Genomic DNA, 22,039 nt, shown 5'->3' with positions numbered 1-22,039 from the left:
TTTATGCATTGTTGGACATCAAGGTTAGAGCTTTGGGCAATAACCGAAAAGTCGCTGGTTCGAATACCAGAGCCAACAAGGTGACACATCTCGCTGTGCCCTTGAGCAAGGCACTTAACCCTAATTGCTCCAGAGGCGCTGTACAATGGAGTGCAGGGAGTGTGGCCGCGACCACACGCCCCGCAGGTGTCTCGTGGAAGTTGGGATATGCAACAAAGAATTCCATTACACTTGTTTATAACATGACAAATATAAGCATCCCCCAAATTATATTCTTAGGATTCAAGCAAAGGTCAGAACTGATGTTATTTGAGAGAGGATTGTCATTCCGTCTGCATTTGCAGATTACTCTTCTTGATCAAAAGAAGTCAATATGTGTACCAGTGGAGGAAAAAGTAACAAATTGTCATACTTTAATAGAAAATGACTCAATGTAACGTAGATGCAGGGAGTCAGGAAGCAAGTGCAGTTAGTGAGTTTAATGACCAAGAACGATATAAAACAAGAGAAGCGTCTAACATGGAAACAAACAATATTGCTTGGTGGGTGATAACAAAGGAGTGCTAGATAAAAGGGAAGTAATCAGGGTAGTGATGAGTCCAAGATTGCCTCATGATGGGGCGCAGGTGTGTGTAATGAGGGTTGCCAGGTGTGCGTAATGAGGTTGCCAGGACCGGTGGTTAGTATACTGGCAACGTCGAGCGTCAGAGAGGGGGAGCGTTGTCCATACCTCTTCTGCGCGCCTTACCACCGCACATCTACCGCAGGAGCTTTGGTCTGGCTTGGAGTCCACGGAGCCAGGGCCGGCTGATATCCCAGAACACACTGGAAGGGAGTCAGCCCGGTAGAGGATTGTTGCAATGAATTCTGAGTCTATTCAGCCCAAGGAAGGAGTCGGGCCCACTCCCCCTGCCAGTGACTCCTCAGGAACCTCCCCAGCTCCTGGTTCATCCTTTCCACCTACCCGTTAGATTGAGGCCCGAAGTGAGGCTGACCGTGACCCCCATCTTCTCCATGAAAGCCTTCCATACACGTGATGTAAATTGGGGGCCACAAATCAGAGACAATATCCTCCAGAAGGCCATAGTGCCGGAAGACCTGCTGGAACAGTGCCCCAGCTACCCGGAGAGTGGTAGGGAGACCAGAGTGAGTGATAAAACGGCATGATTTGGAGAATCTGTCCACAACAACCATAAAAGTGGTGAAACCATCAGACAGGGGAAGATCAATGACAAAAATCTATTGACAGATGTGTCCAAGGCCACTGAAGCACAGGGAGGGGTGGAGTTTCTCTGGCGGAGCGTTCCGGGGAGACTTGGTTTGGGCACATACGGAGTTGACATTGCGGGCAATGTCCTGCACCAAGGTGGGCCACCAGTACTTAACAGAGATAGATTGAGTGGTGTTGGTGGGTGTCCAGCGGCAAGAAATGCGCTCCGGAGGACAGGTAGCCGGTGCGGGTTCCCTCCAGAGCCTGGCGGATGTCCATGTCTATGTTTCAGAGAACGGGGGCAACGATTCCGGAGGGCGGTATGATGTGACCCCTCAGGACAGGGACCTCTTCCGAATCGTGGAGACGGGACAGGGCATCGGCATTGATGTTCTTTGAACCTGGGCGGTATGACAAGGTGAAGTTGAATCTAGTAAAGAAAAGGGCCCAACTAACTTGGGTTCGTGGCGCCCTCCAGCCAATGTCTCCACTGCCAACTTCACCGTCAGGAGCTCCCGATCACCGACGTCATAGTTCCTCTATGCAGGAGAACTTTTTTTAGAGTAGTATGCTCATGGATACAGTTTTTGTGGATTACCTTGTTGTGACAGGACAGCCCCCACGCCCACTTCTGACGTGTCCACCTCTACCACAAACGGCAGCATATGGTTTGGGTGTTTCAGCAACGGGGTAGAGGTGAAATGCCCCTTCAACAGGCGGAAGGCCTCATCAGCTGTAGGATTCCACACCAACTTACGGTGCCCATCCTTGAGGAGAGAAGTGAGAGGAGAGGCGATGGCACTGAAGTTCCTGATGAAGTGGTGGTAAAAGTTGGCAAACCCCAAAAACTGTTGTAGTCCCTTTATGGTGGTTGGGACTGGCCATGACCTGACCGCATCTACTTTTCTTTCCTCCAGAACCACTCCCTGTGGGCTGTTGCTATATCCTAAAAAGGAGACCCGATGGAACTGGCACTTCTCCGCTTTGACGCACAGATGGTTTTCCAGGAGGCGTCCCAGGACTACCCTGACGTAGGCGGTATACTCCTCCAAGGTGGCCGAGTAGTTCAGGATGTCATCGAAATACACAACCACCTGGCGCCCGAGCATGTTCCGAAACACCTCGTTCACGAATGCCTGGAACACCGACGGAGCATTGGCTAAACCATAAGGCATCACCAAGTACTCGTAGTGCCCAGACACTGTGCTGAAGGCCGTCTTCCATTCATCCCCCTCCCAGATGTAGATCAAATTGTAGGCACTCCGCAGGTCCAGCTTGGTAAAAATAAGTGGGCCCCACGGAGCCGTTCAATGGCGGCCGTCACCAACGGGATGTGGTAGCGTGCTTGGTGTTGATGGCATTGAGACCTCTGTCGTCAATACATGGACGAAACCCCCCTGCTTCTTGGCCACGAAGAAGAAACCAGCTGATGCAGGGGAGGTGGATGGGGAATGAAACCCTGTTGGAGAGCTTCCTGGATGGAGTCGCAGAGTCTGTTAGCAGGTCGGTTGCTCAGTCCCAGGGGCAATGAGGAGGGAGACAGGTAGCGCGAGTCATGGAGAAAACCTCCCGGAGATCCTGGTAAACCTCCGGGATGTCGGCCTGGAGGGCAACCACAGGACTCTCAACCGACGTGGAACCACAGGGTAAGGGAAAGCAGGTCTTCCGGCATCCAGGTGCCCAGGCCGTAACATCCATCCTCGGCCAGGGAGGCCGAGGACGACTGTATACGGGTGCCTGGATGATGAGGAAGGGGAGGCTTTCCTGGTGCAGGGGTCCCACAGTGATGGTGAGTGGTGCTGTGATGTGTGCGACTGTGCCAGATCCAAGTTGTAGGTTATCCAGCGCTTGAACTGGAAACTGAGAGGAGAGAGGGTATGACGTTATGTTCAGAGAGGAAGCAAGGGCCTGGTCAATAAAATTCCCAGCGGCACCGGAGTCCACATAGAGCTGTGGAAACAAAACATTAGGGACAGCCAGCTAGTGAAATTAGTACTAAAAAGGGTTTGGTGGAGAGTGAAGATGGAATACTCACACCTACCCCAGGAGACGGATGATCACTGGACTGTCTCTTTGATCTAGTGACTCTCGGGATAGAACCTAGCGGACACTGTGTAAGCTGGTGTCCCTCCTGGCCACAATAGGGACAGAGCCTCAGCTGTCTCCGACGGCGTCGCTCAGACGCAGGGATGCATGTGGCCCCTACCTCTTTGGATTCAGACTCTGACTCAGATCAGTCAACGAAGAAGAAAGATAGGCGATGGGAGTGCCGATGCTCCCAAAGGAGGTTATCCAGATGGATGGCCATCGTGATGAGTGCTTCCAATGAGAGGGTGTTGTCTCGGCATGCCAGCTCTGTCTGGACCTCCTCACGTAATCCTCTTCTGAATAAGGTGTGGAGTGTCGGCTCATTCCATCCGCTGGATGCTGCCACCGTACAAAAGATGAGGGCGTACTCCGCAGCAGTCTGGTTCTCCTGCCATAGTTGGAGTAGGCACTCACCCACCTCACTGTCCTCCGGTGGATGATTGAACTCCTCTGAACAGTGCCATGAACCTCCCATAGGAACACAGCTCCTTCTCTCCTCTCTCCCACGCCCGCCGGTCAACAGGGAAATAACCGTGGCAACTTTGGACCTCTTGGTGGTGGGGGCTCCCGTTTGATGAGAGAGCACTGGAGGAGGAAGACATGACAAGACATTTGGATGGAGTCCTGTCATATTTGTCTGAAAGGGACCAACGGGCATCGCTGACCTAGGCAGACTGTTGAATGGGCTGGGGTGCTGGCTCACTGGGTCGATTCATGGTAGAGGATCCTTCGCTCGTTGGGGGTGTCGCCCCTTGGGGAAGATCTAGACGTTGAAGAACGCGGAGGACCTCATCCATCGCCGTCCCCAGTTGTGCCAGCTGACCGTGGTGTTTACGAAGTAGGTCTCCCTGTTCGCCGAGGCAATATTCTGTAACATAGACGCAGGTAGTCAGGAAGCAAGTGCAGTTAGTGAGTTTAATGACGAAGAACATGGAACGATACAAGAGAAGCATCTAACATGGAAACATAAACAATATTGCCTGGTGTGGGATAACAAATGAGTACTTCATAAAGGGGAAGTAATCAGGGTAGTGATGGAGTCCAGCTGTGCCTCATGATGGGGCATAGGTGTGCGTAATGAGGGTTGCCAGGTGTGCGTAATGAAGGGTTGCTAGGACCCGTGGTTAGTAGACCGGCAATGTCGAGCGCCAAAGAGGGGGAGCGGGAGTACACTTGACACTCGAGTATAAGTGAGTCACCCAGTAAAATGCTACTTGAGTAAAAGTCTAAAAGTATTTGGTTTTAAATATACTTAAGTGTCAAAAGTAAATGTAATTGCTAAAATATACAGTACTTAGACAGTAATAATTTCAAATTCCTTATATTAAGCAAACCAGAACGGAACCATTTTCTTGTTTTTATTCATTTACATATAGCCAGGGGCACACACCAACATCATTTACAAACGAAGCATGTGTTTTTAGTGAGTCCGCCATATCAGAGGCTGTAGGGATGACCAGGGATGTTCTCTTGATAAGTGCTTGAATTGGACCATGTTCCTGTCCTGCTAAGCATTCAAAATGTAATACTTTGGGTGTCAGGGAAAATGTATGGCGTAAAAAGTACATTATTTTCTTTAGGAATGTGTGAAGTAAAAGTAAAAGTTGTCAAAAATGTAAATAGTAAAGTAAAGTACAGATACCCCCAAAATCAACTTAAGTAGTACTTTAAAGTATTTTTACTTAAGTACTTTACACAACTGATGAATACAATTGAAGTACATCAAGGCCACATCCTGATCAACAACAATGTCCTTGCGGTATTGCTTGTTTATCACATCAGATTTGTTCAGAATATGTTCTGCCTAGGAATTTGGTCTGGCATAGTAAGATATAAGCATAGTTAAGGCTTGGTTAAAGATGGTGTTGTATGGTGAAAGTTAACATCTTGGGTCTTGTAATGGGTTCTGGAAAGCCCCAGTGATACAACAACAGAGCTTTCATAATGAGGAATCTTCTGTTGAGTCATTGTTATACTCAGGTAATGAAAGTCTATATATGTGCAATGCTGGCCATATATAGGCCTTGTTATCAGCACCACTACTGATTCCAGCAGTACCGGTGGCCTTTACCGAGAATGGTCCAGCAGGTACGCTACCTCTGGTGTCAATACTAGACATTCCTCTCTGTGTGGTAATCACAAGAAGCCTTCTCCCAAGAAACACAAACTGGAATTGATTGGTTTGTTCAGAGCCTGATAGTATGAGATAAACTCCAGGAGTCAACTTCTATCTCTTCACTGATTGGTCGGAATGGATATGTACACTACCGTTCAAAAGTTTGGGGTCACTTAGAAATGTCCATGTTTTTGATAGAAAATAACTTTTTTTGTCCATTAAAATAACATCAAATTGATCAGAAATACAGTGTAGACATTGTTAATGTTCCAAATGACTATTGTAGCTGGAAACGGCAGATTTTTTATGGAATATCTACATCGGCCTACAGAGGCCCATTATCAGCAACCATCACTCCTGTGTTCCAATGGCACGTTGTGTTAGCTAATCCAAGTTGATCATTTTAAAAGGCTAATTGATCATTAGAAAACCCTTTTGCAATTATGTTAGCACAGCTGAAAACTGTTGTTCTGATTAAAGAAGCAATACAACTGGCCTTCTTTAGACTAGCTGAGTATCCGGAGCATCAGCATTTGTGGGTTCTATTACAGGCTGAAAATGGCCAGAAACAAAGACTTTCTTCTGAAACTCGTCAGTCTATTCTTGTTCTGAGAAATGAAGGCTATTCCATGCGAGAAATTGCCAAGAAACTGAAGATCTCGTACAACGCTGTGTACTACTCCCTTAAAGGAACAGCGCAAACTGGCTCTAACATTTTACATTACATTTTAGTCATTTAGCAGACGCTCTTATCCAGAGCGACTTACAGTAGAGTGCATACATTTTATTACATTTTTACATACTGAGACAAGGATATCCCTACCGGCCAAACCCTCCCTAACCCGGACGACGCTATGCCAATTGTGCGTCACCCCACGGATCTCCCAGTTGCGGTCGGCTGCGACAGAGCCTGGGCGCGAACCCAGCCCAGCCTGGGCGCGAACCCAGAGACTCTGGTGGCGCAGCTAGCACTGCGATGCAGTGCCCTAGACCACTGCGCCACCCGGGAGATGGTTTCTAACCAGAATAGAAAGAGGAGTGGGAGGCCCCGGTGCACAACTGAGCAAGAGGACAAGTACATTAGAGTGTCTTGGTGGAGAAACAGACACCTCACAAGTCCTCAACTGGCAGCTTCATTAAATAGTACCCGCAAAACACCAGTCTCAACGTCAACAGTGAAGAGGCGACTCCGGAATGCTTGCCTTCTAAGCAGATTTGTCCAGTGTCTGTGTTCTTTTGCCCATCTTAATCTTTTCTTCCTATTGGCCAGTCTGAGATATGGCTTTTTCTTTGCAACTCTGTCTAGAAGGCCAGCATCCCAGAGTCGCATCTTCACTGTTGACATTGAGACTGGTGTTTTGCAGGTACTACAGTGCCTTGCAAAAGTATTCACCCCCCTTGGCGCTTTTCCTATTTTGTTGCATTACAACTTGTAATTTAAATTGATTTTTATTTGGATTTAATATAATGGACATACACAAAATAGTCAAAATTGGTGAAGTGAAATATTAAAAAAAAAAAAATTAATGGAAAAGTGGTGTGTGCATATGTTTTCACCCCCTCTGCTATGAAGCCCCTAAATAAGATCTGGCTCAACCAATTACATTCAGAAGTCACATAATTAGTTAATTAAAGTCCACCTGTGTGCAATCTAAGTGTCACATGATCTGTCACATGATCTCAGTATATATGCACCTGTTCTGAAAGGCCTCAGAGTCTGCAACACCACTAAGCAAGGGGCACCACCAAGCAAGGAGCTGTCCAAACAGGTCAGGGACAAAGTTATGGAGAAGTACAGAACAGAGTTGGGTTTTAAAAAAATATCAGAAAATTTGAACATCCCACGGAGCACCATTAAATCCATTATTTAAAAAATGGAAAGAATATGGCACCACAACAAACCTGCCAAGAGAGGGCCGCCCACCAAAACTCACGGACCAGGCAAGGAGGGCATTAATCAGAGAGGCAACAAAGAGACCAAAGATAACCCTGAAGGAGTTGCAAAGCTCCACAGCGGAGATTGGAGTATCTGTCCATAGGACCACTTTAAGAGAGCTCCACACTCCACAGAGCTGGGATTTACGGAAGAGTGGCCCAAAAAAAATAAGCAAACATGTTTGGTGTTCGCCAAAAGGCATGTGAGAGACTCCCCAAACATATGGAAGAAGGTATTCTGGTCAGATGAGAAAAAATTGAGCTTTTGGCCATCAAAGAAAATGCTATGTCGGGCGCAAACCCAACACCTCTCATCACCCCGAGAACATCATCCCCACAGCGAAGCATGGTGGTGGCAGCATCATGCTGTGAAGATGTTTTTCATCAGCAGGGACTGGGAAACTGGTCAGAATTGAAGGAATGATGGATGGCTCTAAATACAGGGAAATTCTTGAGGGAAACCTGTTTCAGTCTTCCAGAGATTTGAGACTAGGACGGAAGTTCACCTACCAGCAGGACAATGACCCTAAGCATACTGCTAAAGCAACACTAGAGTGGTTTAAGGGGAAACATTTAAATGTCTTGGAATGGCCTAGTCAAAGCCCAGACCTCAAACCAATTGAGAATCTGTGGTATGACTTAAAGATTGCTGTACATCAGTGGAACCCATCCAACTTGAAGGAGCTGGAGCAGTTTTGCATTGAAGAATGGGCAAAAATCCCAGTGGCTAGATGTGCCAAGCTTATAGAGACATACCCCAAGAGACTTGCAGATGTAATTGCTGCAAAAGGTGGCTCTACAAATTATTGACTTTGGAGGGGGGGGGGGGGGTTATGCACACTCAAGTTTTCATTTATTTTGTCTTATTTCTTGTTTGTTTCACAATAAATAAAAATGTGCAACTTGAAAGTAGTAGGCATGTTGTGTAAATTAAATGATACAAACCCCCTAAAAATCAATTTTAATTCCAGGTTGTAAGGCAACAAAATAGGAAAAATGTCAAGGGGGTGAATACCTTCGCAAGCCACTGTATTTTATGAAGCTGCCAGTTGAGGACTTGTGAGGCGTCTGTTTCTCAAACTAGACACTCCAATGTGCTTGTCCTCTTGCTCAGTTGTGCACCGGGGCCTCCCACTCCTCTTTCTATTCTGGTTAGAGTCAGTTTGCGCTGTTCTGTGAAGGGAGTAGTCCACAGCGTAGTACGAGATCTTCAGTTTCTTGGCAATGTCTCGCATGGAATAGCCTTCATTTCTCAGAACAAGAATAGACTGATGAGTTTCAGAAGAAAGTTATTTGAACCCACAAATGCTGATGCTCCAGACACTCAACTAGTCTAAAGAAGGCCAGTTGTATTGATTCTTTAATCAGAACAACAGTTTTCAGCTGTGCTAACATAATTGCAAAAGGGTTTTCTAATGATCAATTAGCCTTTTAAATGATAAACTTGGATTAGCTAACACAACGTGCCATTGGAACACAGGAGTGATGGTTGCTGATAATGGGCCTCTGTAGGCCTATGTAGATATTCCATAAAAAATCTGCCATTTCAAGCTACAATAGTCATTTGGAACATTAACAATGTCTACACTGTATTTCTGATCAATTTGATGTTATTTTAATGGACTTTTTTTTTCTATCAAAAACGTGGACATTTCTAAGTGACCCCAAACTTTTGAACGGTAGTGTATATATCTAGCCAGCTAGCATATCTTGAGATGTACAGCCACTGCAGTGCATGTGCTCTCTTCTGACTACAAGCAATTTCAGGACACATTTAAAAAAACATTTTTACCATCTTAGTTTACACATTACTTGACTGAATAAAAAATATGTGACATAAAATCAAATGACCCATCAGGTGTTTACAATGTCTCTTAGTTTGATGCATAGAACTCCACATGCTTCCTCTACTCTATGTCACAGTATGGGTGTGTCACATGGGAAAAGTGGGCATTCAGCAGCATGACAAGTCCAGTCCTGTTCAGGACACAGTCAGAGGATTACTGAAGTAATTGAATCCAAACAACCTCACAATCTGTTGTCACACAATCCTTTTGTGATATCTGACCGGCCTCTGTTATTAGTTATTTTTCTCCCACATTTAATGTGGGAACAGCATTGAATTGGGGTTTTATAGTTGTTCCTACAGGTTCCTAAGGTTGTTGGATTACAAAGGAAAACCCAGCCACGAGCTGCTCAGTGACTCGAGCTTACCAGACCAGCTAAATTCCTTCTACGCCTGCTTTGAGGCAAGCAACGCTGAACCATGCATGAGAGCACCAGCTGTTCCGGACGACTGTGTGATCTCGCTCTCGTAGCCAATGTGAGTAAGACCTTTTTAACAGGTTAACATTTATGAGGGTCAGACGAATTACCAGGACATGTACTCAGAGTATGCACTCACTGAACAGCTGGCAAGTATCTTCACTGACATTTTTAACCTCTCTCTGACCCATTATCTAATACCTACATGTTTCAAGCAGACCACCATAGTCCCTGTGCCCAAGAATGCCAAGGTAACCTGTCTAACTGTCTATTGCCCAGTAGCCCTCACTTCTGTAAGCCATGAAATGCTTTGAAAGGCTGGTCATGGCTCACATCAACACCGTAATCCCAGACACCCTGGACCCACTCCAATTCTCATACCGCCCCAACAGATCCACAGATGACACAATCTCTATTGTAACTTGATCTGGATCCTGGACTTCCTGATGGGCCGCCGCCAGGTGGTGAGTGTAGGCAACATCACATCTGCCATGCTGACCCTCAACACGGGGACCCCTCAGGGGTACGGGCTTAGTCCCCTCCTGTTCTCCCTGTTCACCCATGACTGCATTGCCACGCACGACTCCAACACCATCATTAAGTTTGCTGACGCCACAACAGTGGTTGGCCTGATCACCGACGACGACAATAAGACAGCCTATAGGGAGGAGGTCAGTGGCAGTGTGGTGCCAGGACAACAACCTCTTCCTCAATGTCTGAAAGACAAAGTAGCTGAGCGTGGGCTACAGGAAATGGAGGGCCGAGCACGCCCACATCCACATCGACGGAGCCGTATTGGAGCGGGTCGAGAGCTTCTAGTTCCTCGGTGTCCACATCACTAAGGAATTATCATGGTCCACACACACCAAGACAGTTGTAAAGAAAGCCTTTCCCCTTTCTGAAAAAGCCTTTCTGAAAAGATTTGGCATGGGCCCTCAGATCCTCAAAAAGTTCTACAGCTGCACCATTGAGAGCATCTTGACTGGCTGCATCACCGCTTGATATGGCAACTGCTTGGCATCTGACCCCAAGGCGATACAGAGGGTAGTGCGGACGCCCCAATATCATTGGGGCCGATCTCCCTGCCATCCAGGACCTCAATACCAGGCGGTGTCAGAGGAAGGCCCTAGAAATTGTCAAAGACTCCAGTTACCCAAGTCATAGACTGTTCTCTCTGCTAAATAGTTAAATAGTTAACCAAATAGCTATCCAGACTATCTGCATTGAACTCTTTTGACTCATCACATACGCTGCTGCTACTGTTTATTATCTGTCCTGTTGACTAACTTTATCCCTACCTATATGTACATATCTACCTTAATTACCTGCTACCCTTGCACATTGTTACTCATTGTGTATTTATTCCTTGTGTTGTTATTTTTCTATAATGTTTTCTATTTTTTTTCTCTCTGCATTGTTGGGAAAGGCCCATACGCATTTCACTGTTAGACTACACCTGTTGTTTATGAAGCATGTGACAAAAAACAATTTGATTTGATTGTAATTTGGTTCACTCTTTTTATTTAAACGCCTCAGCCTGAACTGAACTCAATACCCTACCCACTGCTGCTCTCCCTGCTGGGACAGACAGACATGTCCTACTAAAGCTGGGACAGACAGACATGTCCTACTAAAGCTGGGACAGACAGACATGTCCTACTAAAGCTGGGACAGACAGACATGTCCTACTAAAGCTGGGACAGACAGACATGTCCTACTAAAGCTGGGACAGACAGACATGTCCTACTAAAGCTGGGACAGACAGACATGTCCTACTAAAGCTGGGACAGACATGTCCTACTAAAGCTGGGACAGACAGACATGTCCTACTAAAGCTGGGACAGACAGACATGTCCTACTAAAGCTGGGACCACGAGGGACAGGGATTGCAGCACAGCTGTTATGAACAGTAGTGCAGTAGAGCTTTTGTAATGGCTTTCAAGGCATGAACATTGGGGTCATAGAAACAGGGAGAGAGAATGAGAGGGAAGTGAGAGAGAGAATAAGAAGAATGATGGTACGGTATAACTAGCTGTAGACAGACCGACCGACAGACTTCTACAGAGTTCTGTAACAGAAGACACTTCCTCTTGTCCTAAAAATATATATTTATTTGTTCCCTCTCATTGTAAGGATGGGTGATGTGGTAATATGTGTCTACCAGGGCAGTGTGTGAGAGGTTGTCGGTTAGCAGTGAACTCTCATAACCCCAGCCAGCTCATCTTGGAGTCAGGAGTGGTGTGACGGGAGCTGGAGGACTGTGGTCTGTGGTTAGTTGGTCACCTCTGGTCAGAGTGAGACCTCTCACCTCTAACTTCACATGAGTCTGTGATGTCACCACAACTGGCTGTGCCTGGGCCAAAGGGCGCTCAGCTGGGCCCAGTTTTAAAACTAGGTTTGATTCTATTCTCCGTGTGTGTGTGTGGTCAGTCATCTGCTTCTGACTCACTGATTTTGCTTACGTAGCTGACTGGTGGCAACTTGCACCGAACAATAGGTTGACCTCACCTCCAATGCCCTTTTTACATAGAAATAGTGTCTGTTCACTAGCAAACAACAAGGACCATAAATCAAACACAGTTCACTATGTAAAAATGCTGCTCCAAGGAACATAAGGAACACTGTAAGGACCATTTCCGTACTTGTCTCTTGTTCTTATCTATTGACCTTTTGCCAGTTCATTATAGGCTTAGATGTGGGCCCTTTATTTAGTCTATCATTACAGAACCCCTGTGGCATAAGGCAGATCTCAGATATTTGTTTTACAGTCTTATTACCAGGCAAAGATATAAATCGATATCCACTTTTGGTTTATGTTGAGTTGTCCTGTTCCCTGTTCTCACAGAGTTGTTTTATGGACATACGTTCTGCTACCCAATACAGGTAACAGTAAACAAATAATATGCTTGTCTAACAGTGTTTGGAGGGTTAACAGTATGGCCAGTAGAACGCGTTTGACAGGTCATTTATATTAGGTTGATAATGTAATGATGTTGAACAAAGGAAGTACATGGCTAACCCAGCAGGGTTAACGGTTACTGGTGCCAGTGGCAGTTTGGGGCAGATCCAAGGAATTTTGTTTACCTCTGGGTGAGGCAGCATGGGAGAGCCCTGGTAGAGCCGGAGGGGGAGAGGGGGAGGATACAGGTACATCATCAGACATGCAGAGACAGCTCTGAACATGCTCCATACCTACCTCTGGAGGGGGTTTGGGATTGTGGGGTGTGATAGGATTTCAGATAGTGTTACAGGACTGTATTGTTCTTACAAGTAATTCAGAGAGAGAGGGAGAGAGAGGGGGGGGGGGGGTAGAGAGAGGGTGGGGCGGGGGGGGGGGGGGGGGTAGAGAGAGCTGTACATTACTGTTTGTCAGGTCATTGTATATACGGTTATTCTCTGATTTCTGTGAAGAGGTCAGTAAATCACCATCATTGCACAGGGCTTTATAATTCCCTGAATTGACAATGAACTGCCACTAGATGGCATTCATTCTAAAACTATGTTGAAGGAGAAAGCAAGCTGTTGCCAGTGGTGTGTATTCATGGATGCCAAGGGAAGCCAGGCTTCCCCCCAAAATGTACCAATCAAAAAGAATAAAACATATACAATAATTTATATATTTTGAGCTAAACTGAGTGAACTCAACTGTCAATGGTCCTGGTGCACCAAAAAAAAGTGTTTATTGAAGCCAGTTTGGATTTGGATTCACACCAACCACATCACATCAAAATAAACAAAAAACTTGAATTGTTGCATCTCGTTGTGTTGTTGTCCTCCGGTGGCCTTATCCAAAATTAGCCATGGATGGAGATAGGGATTTGGATCCAAACGTTAATTCATACATTGTGCCCCTGGCCTCAGAGGATGGAAGTTCAATATGTAGCTACAGTAGATGTTTTTCTTTTTTGACATTTTTTTTAACCTTCATTTAACTAGTCAAGTCAGTTAATAAGAACAAATTGTTATTTACAATGACGGCCTACCCCGGCCAAACCCGGTGACACTGGGCCAATTGTGCACCGCCCTATGGGACTCCCAATCACGGCCGGATGTGATACAGCCTGGAATCGAACCAGGGACTGTAGTGACACCTCTTACACTGAGATGCAGTGCCTTAGAACGCTGCGCCATTCAGGAGATGACAGCTGCACCACTCAGGAGATGTAGTAGGCTAATGTTAACTAACTGGCTAATCGTTGCCCATGAAAGGAAGTTAGGCTAGCGAGCAAGCATTTTAGCCCAGTAGCCTAGGACAACAAAAACTAAAAGCGTGTACTGTATGACAGTCATAGACCGTTTCGTCAACATGAGAGGAGGATGACATTGGCGTTTCTCTTCAAGTAGGGTGAGTCAACATGTTTTTTCCTACTTTTTCTACACACACACCGACACACACACACACACAGAAATCAGTACCATGGACAGCCACATGATATTTAGCTTACGTTGATTGGACTAAATTGTTCTGAGAATCTTTTAGTTGTAACTGTATTAGATTAAGCAGAGGCGATTTGATGATGTTGAAATGTCTAAGTTGAAATGGTGCTGGAATAGTGGAGGCAGCTCCTGTTTTCTTTGGGACCTGCAGTAACTCTCCGGTGTTCTAAATCCATAGTTGTTCAGTAGTTCGAAAATGTCCGAAATATTAACTTGATTGACCATGCTGTAGGTCATGCAACTGTTTGTTTAAGGTAATATGCTTTGTGGACTACACCGGACATATGTGGCGCTCCGGTTTTGTGATGAAACAAAGGTGTGGTTGAATTTATTCTGCCATTGTGTGTTCTATTGTCTCGGCCTTAGGCCTATATTGTATATCACGGTGTCAAGGCATATGAACTAACAGGTTATAGAGCAAACAACACAATTTTCACAACACAGATATTGTAATTATGGCTCCCACTTTGAAGACAAACAATGCAGGCTATAATCCTAATAGCTTTTACTCTCCCTTTGAGTAAGATATTTAGCTACTTTAATGAGAAGAAATGTACTTACTATGACTGAGATACGTGGTTGTCCCACCTAGCTATCTTAAGATGAATGCACTAATTGTAAATCGCTCTGGATAAGATCGTCTGCTAAATGACTAAAAGGTGAATGTAATATTTAAACATCTTCCAGATTTGTTTATGCTGTGATACACACTTATTTCTGATGGTATATAAGGCTATACTTGTACCTCTTTTTAACCAGCAGGGGCATATGCATATTTTGAGGAGAGATGACTGGATCAGCGGCATACAGTAGTCCTACATGCAACCAGTCTTATTGGACAATGTTTATGTACTAATATGACTTTCCACCTCATACTCTTGTCACCACATTATAATTTGGGGAAGCAGCTTAAATTATTTAAATTAGCATCATAGACACGATACATCAGACACAATACATTTAAGTTATGTTTAGTTTTGCTTTTTATTTCTATAAATTAAGAATAGAACACCAATATGGCACAGTCACTGACCAACCTTCAGATAACAAATAAACAAAATACAAAGATGTCATTGACTCATCAGAGCCAATTCAGTTCATACAAAATTTAGAATGGACCTCATCTGCATTACCAAGTTCATCTTTGTAAACTCTCCCTCATTCTATTGACCATGGTGGCATGTTCTAAGGCTTTGAAGGGAGAATACAGTCGTCAAAAGGGAAAGAGTAGTCAGTTGGAGGAAAGTGTTTGTGATTTAGTTGGTGTTGGTGAAGGCCTGGTAGAGGGCGGTGAGCTGGGCCTTCAGGTCCTGGGCGTAGGGGTCCAGCTTGTCCTTCAGGTCCTCAGCATAGGGGACTAGGCTCTGCTGCACCATCTGAGCTCTGGTGGTCAGCTGGCTCTGGAGGTTCTCGGCCAGGGGGGCCACACTCTTCTGGAAGTCCTGCAGGCGCAGGTCCACCTTCTGCTTCAGCTCGTCAGTGTAGGGACCCAGCTGGGACTGCATCTCCTTCACACTCTGCTCCAGACTCCCCTTCAGCTCCTCACTCTTCTGGAGCAGGGTGGCCCTTAGGGCCTCGGAGTCCAGGGACTCTGCATAGGGGGCCAGATCCTGTTTCAGCTGCTCCACTCTCTGCTGGACTTGTGTTTTGATCTCCTCTGCGTAGGGCTCCAGTTTCCCCTTGACGCTGCCCAGGTCCTGCTCCAGACGCTCTCTCAGCACCTCAGCCTCCTGGGTAATCTTGGTCATCAGGTCCTTGGCTGCAGGAGGAAGCTGCTCCTGAAGGGAGACTGCGTATTGGCTGGCCACATCAGCACTCTCTGTGATTCGGTCACTGCAGGAGAGGAGAGGAGAGGGGGTCATGTTCAGGTCCCCATCCTAGTAATCTGAGCGATTCGACTATAGACATTCCACACATTATAACAACTAGATCACAAATCACATAACTTACTTGACATCCTGTCCCAGTTGAGACTTCCTGATCATCTGGACGGTGTCGTCGGCCGTTTGCGTTGCCTTGGCGACATAGTCCCAGAAGGCATCTGTCAGCTGCTCCAGCTGTGGCTTAGGCTCATCAGCGTAGAACCGGTTTGCGTGGCAGCCTGTTGGGGCGTAGCAGAAGAGTTAGTTGTTGTGAAACAACTGGTTAGGCATGGCAGCCTGTTGGCGGCATTAAGGTAACTAGAAAATTATACTCCCTCTGCTATGGTTGTTATTATTGACTATTGACTTAAAATTAATTTGGTAGATTGATGGAATGTATTATGTTGCTGTACTTCAGCTCTATAAATTTCACTTCTAATCTGAATATTCTTGTATCCCACTCACCAGTGAATACTGCCAGAGCGAGCACCGCAAGGACCTTCATGACTCTCAATCAGATTCTGTGAAATAAAGCAACAATCACTTAAAACATTGTAATCCACCAGAAAAAAAACATCATGGAATGCTATCAAATAATACCATGGACTTGTAGAATCCAGCTTACCGTCTTTGTGTATGAGTGTGTTGGTGTATCTCTGAGTCCAGTCTGCAGTGACTAGTTTCAGCCGTGTCCTGGCCTGTATATATAGTGTGCAGGGCAGTAAGGAACACAAAGTCCAGGAGCCAGTGCCTCGCTGTCAGCAGTGCTCCAAATCATAAACCCTCAGACCGCAGTGCACCACTCAGCACCTGTCTACCTGACCCAGCCCAGTTCTGTTCTGACAACTCACCCTGGACCTGTCCCAATGAACCCCTGGACCCAGAATGCACAGGAGAGCACTGCGTTATCATCACCTCTGGGTAAAGTGTCACAAACAGAATTTGGGACACAAAATAGTGGTCAGAGATACTCAGTGAAAGACCAATCTCCTGGGACTGCATGCTGATAAGCACATCTCCATTCAATCCCCTTGTCTATAGTTTTTCAATGATATGCAGTAGTGATACATGTGCAGCAGGACACTGTTGGCCTTGCAGTTATACAGGTCTGTTACTGTTAATATCATCTGAGGGTAGATGTATTGTGTTGTATTGAGGCTTATGCACTTTTACATACACTAGCATGTTCCTTTCTCTCAACCATAATGTATATTTGTCTTTATATATGATGCTACAACTCTACAATGCTAATAGTGAGTATCTGGTTCACACCAGGTCAGTTTCATAGATTTTTCCTTGATGGCACAGAAAGTCTCAGATCGAATCAGCCATTCTCTGAGCCAATCACAGCCATTTCTCAGACATAAATAGCACTTTGTCCAGACAACACCTTCCTTCCAAACTTCATGAGATATCACAGTCTGATCAGATATGGTATTGATTTATAGTCAGTTTAAGTTTGATGTCCAGCCAGCTGGCATTGACTCCCAGAATATATTCTATGATATGGTTTTCAGTTTCACTGTGAGGTCATGTGTTCAAGCACTTCCATGTGTCAGTTGTCTGACCAAAGTTCATTTGACCCCGGCCCATGCACACTGTGATAGGGTCTAGGGTTAGGGGTCGCATGGGCCCAGTCCATTCATTAGATGTGATTTCACAATAACTAGTAGATAACGTATGGTGTCTAGGAATATACTGGTAGATATACTGGTAGTTGACCTTGTCATAACCTCGCCCCCGTGTTATTGCGCAAAGAAGTGACTGGGAACAACATTACCATGTCAAAAAGGTGGATCAGTCTACCCAGAGAATGGCCAGATTGAGAATCTTCATAGCACTCATTCTACATCACTTGAGTTATTCATGATGTCACATCCTGTGAGCTGTGAAGTCAGGAGTTGAGTTCTAAACCTCATATCTGCCCACTGTGCCTTATTACAAACCATCGCAGTGCCACTCTATAGAGAGTAGAATAAGGAGAGGCAGTTGCCTGGAATCTACTATTCCCTATGTAAACGTTCAACACCTCAAATAACCTCTGACCCCAGTGATGACTAAAATGTGTGAAGGTTGACACTGCGCTATAGGTTTGCATTGGCAGTTGAGGTGACACAACCGTTGGGATGCTACCGTTGATGGCTGAACAAATGCCAGGATGTCTATCATTTTTTATTAAAAAAAATAAAATAAAAATGTCACCTTTATTTAACCAGGTAAACTAGTTGAGAACAAGTTCTCATTTACAACTGCGACCTGGCCAAGATAAAGCAAAGCAGGGCGACACAAACAACAACACAGAGTTACACATGGAATAAACAAGCGTACAGTCAATAACACAATAGAAAAAAATTAAGTTTATATACAGTGTGTACAAATGGCGTGAGGAGGTAAGGCAATAAATAGGCCATAGTAGCGAAGTAATTACAATTTAGCAGATTAACACTGTAGTGATAATTGAGCAGATGATTATGATATATACAGAGAAAAGAGTCGGCCCGAGAATTGAACCCTGTGGTACACCCATAGAATGAAATCATGTCCTTGTCGAAAAGCACCAAATTGAAAAGTCACATGTACTAATGCCAGCATCCGTAGAATCTAGTTAGTATTATATGTGGTTGTGGTCTCATTGCCTGACCTGATTACAAAGTGTCTTTGGTGTGGACATGTTTAAGGTTATCTGCCGGCCGTCAGCAGTGAAATACCTTTACCCATTAGTATTACCATAAGCAGGGGCGCATCTTTGGTTTTAGAAGTGGGGGGGCCATATTTTGGAAAATTGTTTATATATTTTTTATCCAGTCGGATAAACACTCCAAACAGACTACCCAACCGCTCGGAGACGTCCGCATGGTCCTAAAGCACACAGTTGCCTCTATTGTATCACATTCCAATGATAAAACTGTGGGCGACAAAAATGCAATTTCAGAATGTGGGGGGGACATGTTCCCAGTGAAAGTTGCATCCCTGACTGTAAGTCTTCTCTAGAATGAGGCTTTCAGTAGAAGGGTCAAGGTCCATGCACAGTTGTCTAATTAGAATATAACCAATAAAAAGGACCATGGTGGTGGTGGGGGAGATTCCCAAAGGAAACATATTGAAGTTCAATCAAAGCAAGCTTAATCAAGTCTGGTCTGTCTATGTTCAGTCTGTCCGGCTCAGAGAATGAATATGAACATAACAAAAGAATGTATTGTCATTGTGATTTGTGTGTGCGTGTGCATGTGTGTGTGTATGTGCATGTCGATATAGTAAGCGAACAGTCATGTGGTGACAGCCAGCAAGGAGTTGTAGTAGAAGCAGGAAGAGAGGTGACATGGCAGTGACTCCTGGACTTTGGGCTTTCAGCTACAGCTCTGGTTTCGACTATATATACAGCATAGCACTGGCCTGATAGACACACAGACAGACTGAATACACAGAGATACACCAAGAAAAAAACAGGTGAGGCCAATGCTGAGATTCAAAACAAGGTGTTGAGAAACTGTGATTTTAGGGTTCTAAGATTCAAATGTAATTGAAGTGTAATTGATTAATGATGTTTCTGTTTCAGTGAGAAACGCAAATATGAAGGTGTTGGTGGTGCTTGCAATTGCTATACTCTCTGGTAAGTAACATCTAATGTTACCACAACCATAACTACTCTGTAAAAAAAAATATTTGAATGCAACAAGATTATTAGAATGATTATTATTTTAAACTTAGTCTAATTCAAGCTCCTTGAACAGTGTAAGGTCATAAAGCAGGTCAGGTTAAACTAGCAGTTTCACAGGAACTAACTCTCCTTCCATGCCCCAACAGGTTGCCATGCTAACTTATTCTATGCTGATGAGCCCAAGCCACAGTTGGAACAGCTGACAGATGCCTTCTGGGACTATGTTGCCAAGGCAACAAAAACTGCCGACGACACCGTCCAGATGATCAGGAAGTCTCAGCTGGGACAGGATGTCAAGTAAGTCATTTGGCCTGTGATCTAGTTGTCATAACATGTTTGTAATGTCTGTAGTGGAAGCCCTCAGTGTACTAGTCACCCGAGTGGTGCAGCGGTCTAAGGCACTGCATTGCAGAATCCTGACCTGACCCCCTCTCCTCTTCTGCAGTGACCGTATCACAGAGAGTGCTGATGTGGCCAGCCAATACGCAGTCTCCCTTCAGGAGCAGCTTCCTCCTGCAGCCAAGGACCTGATGGCCAAGATTACCCAGGAGGCTGAGGTGCTGAGAGAGCGTCTGGAGCAGGACCTGGGCAGCGTCAAGGGGAAACTGGAGCCCTACGCAGAGGAGATCAAGACACAAGTCCAGCAGAGAGTGGAGCAGCTGAAACAGGATCTGGCCCCCTATGCAGAGTCCCTGGACTCCGAGGCCCTGAGGGCCACCCTGCTCCAGAAGAGTGAGGAGCTGAAGGGGAGTCTGGAGCAGAGTGTGAAGGAGATGCAGTCCCAGCTGGGTCCCTACACTGACGAGCTGAAGCAGAAGGTGGACCTGCGCCTGCAGGACTTCCAGAAGAGTGTGGCCCCCCTGGCCGAGAACCTCCAGAGCCAGCTGACCACCAGAGCTCAGATGGTGCAGAAGAGCCTGGCACCCTATGCTGAGGACCTGAAGGACAAGCTGGACCCCTACGCCCAGGACCTGAAGGCCCAGCTCACCGCCCTCTACCAGGCCTTCACCAACACCAACTAAATGGCCCAAACCAACACCACTCCTTGATCCTCTGAAACGTTTTGAGTGATTCTGTCATACCCCGAACTGCACTGTAAAACATGGAAACTAAACTGGGCATATGCCCAGAGCATCATATTTATTATTATTTAGTGCAGGGTGAGAAATATAAACCAAACATTCACACTCAAATATTTCTGTGTTTGTTTTAACCTTGTTAAATGTTGAATAATGTCAACCTTTTATAATTTCATTAATTTTGAAAGAAAAATAAAGCTATTGCAGTTATGAGCATATGCAAGATTGTTCCCTCATTCATTCAAATGCTAATAGTCAATTATATTATATTCCCTTTAAGTTCATTACACTCCAATTACACATGCAATATGTCACTCAAGGACACAGGAAAAGTCACAACTATGGCTGTCCCTGTCTCTGTGTGTCTCTGAGTGTCTCTCTCTGTGTGTATCTCTGTGTCTCTCTCTCTCTATGTCTCTGTGTCTGTCTCTCTACTCTCTCTCTGTGTCTCTCTCTCTCTATGTCTCTGTGTCTGTCTCTCGACTCTGTCTCTGTGTCTCTCTCTCTCTATGTCTCTGTGTCTGTCTCTCGACTCTCTCTCTGTGTCTCTCTCTGTGTGTATCTCTGTGTCTCTCTCTCTCTATGTCTCTGTGTCTGTCTCTCGACTCTCTCTCTGTGTCTCTCTCTGTGTGTATCTCTGTGTCTCTCTCTCTCTATGTCTCTGTGTCTGTCTCTCGACTCTCTCTCTGTGTCTCTCTCTCTCTATGTCTCTGTGTCTGTCTCTCGACTCTCTCTCTGTGTCTCTCTCTCTCTATGTCTCTGTGTCTGTCTCTCGACTCTCTCTCTGTGTGTATCTCTGTCTCTCTCTCTCTCTATGTCTCTGTGTCTGTCTCTCGACTCTCTCTCTGTGTCTCTCTCTGTGTGTATCTCTGTGTCTCTCTCTCTCTATGTCTCTGTGTCTGTCTCTCGACTCTCTCTCTGTGTCTCTCTCTGTGTGTATCTCTGTGTCTCTCTCTCTCTATGTCTCTGTGTCTGTCTCTCTACTCTCTTTCTGTGTCTCTCTCTCTCTATGTCTCTGTGTCTGTCTCTCGACTCTGTCTCTGTGTCTCTCTCTCTCTATGTCTCTGTGTCTGTCTCTCGACTCTCTCTCTGTGTCTCTCTCTGTGTGTATCTCTGTGTCTCTCTCTCTCTATGTCTCTGTGTCTGTCTCTCGACTCTCTCTCTGTGTCTCTCTCTGTGTGTATCTCTGTGTCTCTCTCTCTCTATGTCTCTGTGTCTGTCTCTCGACTCTCTCTCTGTGTCTCTCTCTCTCTATGTCTCTGTGTCTGTCTCTCGACTCTCTCTCTGTGTCTCTCTCTCTCTATGTCTCTGTGTCTGTCTCTCGACTCTCTCTCTGTGTGTATCTCTGTGTCTCTCTCTCTCTATGTCTCTGTGTCTGTCTCTCGACTC

The 22,039-nt window shown here is 45.5% G+C and overlaps 2 protein-coding genes across 2 annotated transcripts; one reads left to right on the top strand and one right to left on the bottom strand.

The window, feature by feature from the left end:
- Positions 1 to 15,016: 15,016 nt before the first annotated feature.
- LOC139572370 (apolipoprotein A-IV-like) lies at positions 15,017 to 16,627 on the bottom strand. The gene is made up of 4 exons (XM_071395099.1): positions 16,539 to 16,627; positions 16,379 to 16,434; positions 16,002 to 16,152; positions 15,017 to 15,884 (listed from the first exon to the last, which is right to left on the bottom strand). Exons 2-4 carry the CDS (start codon positions 16,416 to 16,418, stop codon positions 15,308 to 15,310), a joined length of 768 nt encoding a protein of 255 aa, XP_071251200.1. The 5' UTR covers positions 16,419 to 16,434; positions 16,539 to 16,627; the 3' UTR covers positions 15,017 to 15,307.
- Positions 16,628 to 19,259: 2,632 nt separating this feature from the next.
- LOC139572369 (apolipoprotein A-IV-like) lies at positions 19,260 to 20,868 on the top strand. The gene is made up of 4 exons (XM_071395098.1): positions 19,260 to 19,360; positions 19,470 to 19,523; positions 19,718 to 19,868; positions 20,017 to 20,868. The coding sequence occupies exons 2-4, from the start codon at positions 19,484 to 19,486 to the stop codon at positions 20,591 to 20,593; spliced, it is 768 nt and encodes a 255-aa protein (XP_071251199.1). The 5' UTR covers positions 19,260 to 19,360; positions 19,470 to 19,483; the 3' UTR covers positions 20,594 to 20,868.
- The last annotated feature ends 1,171 nt before the right edge of the window (positions 20,869 to 22,039 follow it).

Source organism: Salvelinus alpinus, chromosome 4, assembly GCF_045679555.1.
Source record: "Salvelinus alpinus chromosome 4, SLU_Salpinus.1, whole genome shotgun sequence".
Classification (NCBI taxonomy): Eukaryota; Metazoa; Chordata; class Actinopteri; order Salmoniformes; family Salmonidae; genus Salvelinus; species Salvelinus alpinus.
Note: the sequence above shows the minus strand (reverse complement) of the source record. Positions and strands in the feature narration are given on the sequence as shown.